This window comes from Carlito syrichta, unplaced genomic scaffold, assembly GCF_000164805.1.
Source record: "Carlito syrichta isolate Samal-C Ts95f unplaced genomic scaffold, Tarsius_syrichta-2.0.1 Scaffold305645, whole genome shotgun sequence".
Lineage (NCBI taxonomy): Eukaryota > Metazoa > Chordata > Mammalia > Primates > Tarsiidae > Carlito > Carlito syrichta.
This window is the reverse complement of record NW_007249741.1, coordinates 403,311-408,039: the sequence shown is the minus strand read 5'-3', so window position 1 is coordinate 408,039 and position 4,729 is coordinate 403,311. Positions and strand designations below refer to the sequence as shown.

The following is a 4,729-nucleotide window of genomic DNA, read 5'->3' as shown; positions in this document are numbered from 1 at the left end:
CCGGTGGAGCTGACTGTGGCCGCCGCCGCCGCCGCCGCCGCCGGAGCGATGGGCTCCGGCCGGAACAGAGTTGGCCCCGAGGCCGCCGGGGGTCCGATGGACGGAGCCGGAGACGAAGTCGCCGAGGAGGTGGAGGTGGTGGTGCCGGAGGAGGAAGCCGACGTGGAGATCGGGGGCTGAGGGGGCACCAGCTGGGTCGGAGGGATCAAAGCCGCCGGCACCGCCATGGCCACATAGACGGGGAGGCGAGGCGCGGAGGCGACGGGAAAAGTTGCCGCGCGCCCCCGGGAGGGGAAGGGGCGCCGGGGGGGCAGGAGCGAGGGGCAGCCCCAACTCCGGGAGACGGCGAGGAGGAGCGGGAGAGCGGGGGGAAAGGAGCGGAGGCCGGAGGGCGAGCGCAGGACGGGCGAGCGAGGGGCGCCGGAGAGAAACGCACAAAAGTGTCCCGCAAGTCGGAATGCGAGTCCTCTCCGGGGGCCGGGATCGAGGGCTGGCGGGGCGGGGGCGGGGAGGGCCGGCGGTGGTGGTGTGGGTCCCGCTCTAGCACAAAGTTCAGGACGAAGGTGAAAAGGAGGAGGTTTGAAGGACTTGGGATCTCCCTGGCAAGTACATTGATCAAAGATTGAGAGGGGAATGACAGAGAGAAAATGAGCTGAAAAGTGCAGGCTGCCGGCTGGACGAGTTGTTGTTGTCACACGGTGCAGAGGGGAGGAGCTCCGGAAACTTGAAATACCCTTTGAAGCCGCAAAAACCTCACTCACTAGTATTAACCCAAATTATCCAACCAGGAACTCGGAGCAGAGACTCCGAGAGCGCGAGACGCCCGGCGAGCGCGCGCGCGAGGGGAGGGGGCGGGGAGGGGCGCGGGGCGAGCTGTGGGAGGGCCGCGGGGCGACGCCGGGACGGGAGTGGCGATCGGAAGAGGAGAGGGAGACCGTCGACTTCTCTCCTGCGACTCCCGTTAGCTTGCGTGGCTCATATTCCGGTCCGTCCGCGACGACTCGTCATTTCTTTCCGAAAGCTTCTGAACGGTCGCCTGCCAACTTAGAGCGGAGCCAGAGCGCTCCGAGCTCTCGCCTTCAAGGATCGAGGGTCTGTTTCCACGCGTACTGACAATGAGACACACATGAAAACACAGCCCCGCTCCACGATTATTACGAAATTATGTTGAGGAGGATTCACATGTAAGCAGAGCGCAAATGCTGTTATGCATCTGCTTTTTTTCATTTCTCTATTCAGTTATTTATTTATATACAGGTAGTGAAGAATTCCAGGACAGCTTTCAAGTTGTGGGAAGAAAGTCAGTTCGAAATCACTTAAGGATAATGGAATGTTCCGTATTCAATTCCTTATTTCCTAACAGATTGTGGATGCGGATGGCTTAGAATAACTTCACTTTTGCCCCGAAAGTCAAGTCAGAAAAATTCCTGCTAAACCTAGAGAATTCAAAGATAAGACACCCTGGAGATTTAGAAACTGGAAAACAAAACAAAACAAAAAAAACGTTGATTTTTTTTTTTTTCTCACCTCAAACTCTATAATTAATTCACCTGTCTTGCACAGCAACCAACTGTCCTCATATCCTTTAAGACCCAAGGTTTGTTGCTAACGTGTTATTTGAATAATACAACACTTATTTTTTGCATATTTGAAAAGCACCACTGTATTTTGGGAAAGTCCTTTTCAATTTTTCAGTGGAGGTGAGTTTTGTAAATAATAACAAAACAGAGCTCACTAGTTGATTTGTAAGGGCAGAAAGAGTAGCTGTGCTTAAAACAACATAGGCTAAGTTTAGACTGACTCTTTTCCCCCTTTCCGCCTAACTTGTTGCATGGAGGTATTTATTCAAGGATTTCTGACCAATGTATGATTTGAACATAGGTCAAGTCTGTTTGCTCCTTGGATCTCTAAGAATCTTAAATTAGTGAGGCTTTGAAACTTGTCTACACACGTTCAGTAACTTCATAAGATATGAAGCAATGCTTTAGCATCTGACAGATTTTAAAAATAAACTGTTAGTAGCAGGTTCACAGTGTTGGGAAATCTCATAATGAAATTTTTGCCATTTTGGTGTTGAAATTATTATCACATTTCTCTTCATCATTTCAATCCTTTAAACTCTTTGAAGTGTAGTGTCAAAAGGTATAGTAACTATCTACCCAGAAATATGACAGTACTGACTAATTAGTCTAAGTTTATGCTAAACTTTTGGGGATATAGCAGTTACATCAGGAGGCTTTCCTGGGTTGTAAGAATTCAGAAAATTGTTGCAGAAAAGTACATAAACTTCTGCAAGAATAGCAGAAGTTTACACAGTTGTTTGGCCTAGTTGGCCAATGTATTTTAATATATTCAGAAATAATTTGTATTAATGTTTCACTCCTCAAATTAGTCTTCAGTTAAAAGTAGGAATTCAATATATATCACATTCATCAAAAACACTTCTTTAAGTATTTATGCATGTTTTAGGAAATAACTTTTTAAAAATGCCGTATTACTATGTTAATAAGGGGAGGGGAGGAAGAAAGTATTAAGCCCTAAAAAGCTAATTTTCTTTTGGAATTGCATGTCCAACTTTAATAAATTTCGACATGGCTTTCAAACCTAAGCTACGGTTTCATTATTTTAAGTCCTAGTCCCACAGTTGGAAAAAATGGGAATTAAATGCCCAGCATCTGCCCTTACCATTGTCATTTCTTACATTTCCTTAAACTATCACTCAATACCTGTCATATTCGGAAGCTACAGATAGGAAATAATGATAGCAGACCAAGCCACAATCCCACCCTGCTTGGAAGTAAACTCCAGATTTCTTACTGCAGAGAAACCTGTGTGCCTCAGAGCACGTGCTCTACTCAGAAGCGGGGCTTGGGGGCATTTGCCCCCACCTGAAGGAGAGCTTTCCCCAACCTTTAGGGCTGTAAATCGTTTCAGAAACTATCACTTACCCCTTCGATCAAACAATAGGATTAGAAAAGGCAGATAGCACAAGTTAAAATATGTAGGAAAGAAAAGCTTTGAAAATGTTTAAGGTATTTTTTTTCCTTTCTTTCCTTTCTTTTTCTTTTTTTGAAAAATGTTGCCAGTGATTAAAGCAAACAGTATTTAACAACAGCAGATAAATCAACTTAAGAGAGATTTCAAATCCTCACTCCATTGCATCTTTAGCTTTTAGAGCTTTTGTCTTGCTTGTTTATTGTTTTACATCTCTGCTTGTTCCAGGTCTTCTCCCTCCATCTCATCTTCCCCAACCTTCACTCAATTTGCATAAGCAAAACTCAAAGTACTGTAACTGATATTAGAAAATTCACCCTGTGTTTTGTGAAGACGTATTGTGCTGAAATCAATAAGACTGTTTAAAATTCAAAGACCTGCAAATCGTTCTGTTTGTCCTTTGATAGGGCCTGTGCTGATTAAAATGCTACCAAGAAAGCTTAATTGCTGCACTAATTAAGAAGTCTTTAATTTCTTTCCTAGGATATCGTTTGAAGCTTAGCTTGTACCAGTTCAGGGAAGATATTTTCTTCCCTCCCTCTGCCCCCTTCTGGCCCCTCCCCACCCTTCCCCCCTCCTCCCTTCTCCCCCACAACGAGATCCGTACGAATGGGAACTAATAGAGAGAATGGTCTCAGTTCTCACCATCTATTACTTAACAAAAATCGGCACAGGATACAGAGTTCAGTGCAGTCTGAAATGCAGTTTTGAGAAGAGCTGTAAGGTTGCAGGAGACAGTAAGAAAATATAAAGTAGCTGCTGCAGCTAAAGTCCCGGTGAATACCTGGATGACAACAGGCACTTTAGTTCCATGATGAGGGCATCCTATTTGGTTAAAAGGGGCAGTGACAAGAAAATGAAACAGGGACACATAAAACATACTTTCAAAACCTGTGGTTCTAAAAAGAAGAATAAATCTGTAGAAAGATGGACTTATAGTTGGGATTTGGTAAGTATCATTTTATTTTGTGAGTATGGAAACATGAATTCTATGGGGATTTATTTTTGACCCTTTTTCTAACCCAGGGAAGCAGAGCACTGTGTTACATCCATTCCATTCTTATCTATTGACCTATTTTATTCACTGATTTCTCAAGTGGGGAAACTGACTAAATGATTTTACAAAGCTTTCTCTGTAATCAATAGTCATTTTTTAGGTTTATTCATGCTGCATTATAATTCTGGTAAACGACTGCAAAGCAGAAGACTGTAAGAAAGATACAAAATATTGACACAGCTAGGATAACTCATATCTTTGGATCTTTACAGTTTCAATATTGCAATTGATATAGTTTTTTATTAAAAAAGAAATGCATATGTCACAGCATGTAAAAAACTAAAATGAATTAAGCAACTTAAAAGCAATATATATCTGAATGTGTTTCCTGTATAGCTAAAAATACTGTAAAAGCTTTGAGTATCCTCTTCTCATAGCATCACTAAGTGAAACAGAAACAATTTGGGCATATTCAGAAAGGGCAACAAGCAAAGACCCATTACAATTTTTATTATTTTAATTTTTTCCCAAGTTCTCTTAGAAGCATGCACAAAAATATACAGATGCATACTCTAGATATAGACTGAATTCCCTTCAGTAACAAGACAAGGAGATAAAACGCTTAATAGATTCAAAGGGAGATTTACCATTCAGAGCACGACGTCACTCTAATTATGTTTACTCTAATTGAAAGCAAGGTTTTTTGGAATCTGAAATTACTTTCAGAATTTTTTTTAA

At 42.9% G+C, this 4,729-nt stretch overlaps 1 protein-coding gene across 1 annotated transcript in view; it reads right to left on the bottom strand.

Annotated features, from left to right (window-relative positions):
* The window catches only part of LOC103264319 (dachshund homolog 1), a 420,253-nt gene extending 420,026 nt beyond the window's left edge, over positions 1–227 (bottom strand). The window contains 1 exon segment of the mRNA XM_008061964.2: positions 1–227. Coding sequence (XP_008060155.2) covers positions 1–227 — 227 coding nt within the window.
* Between the last annotated feature and the right edge of the window lie 4,502 nt (positions 228–4,729).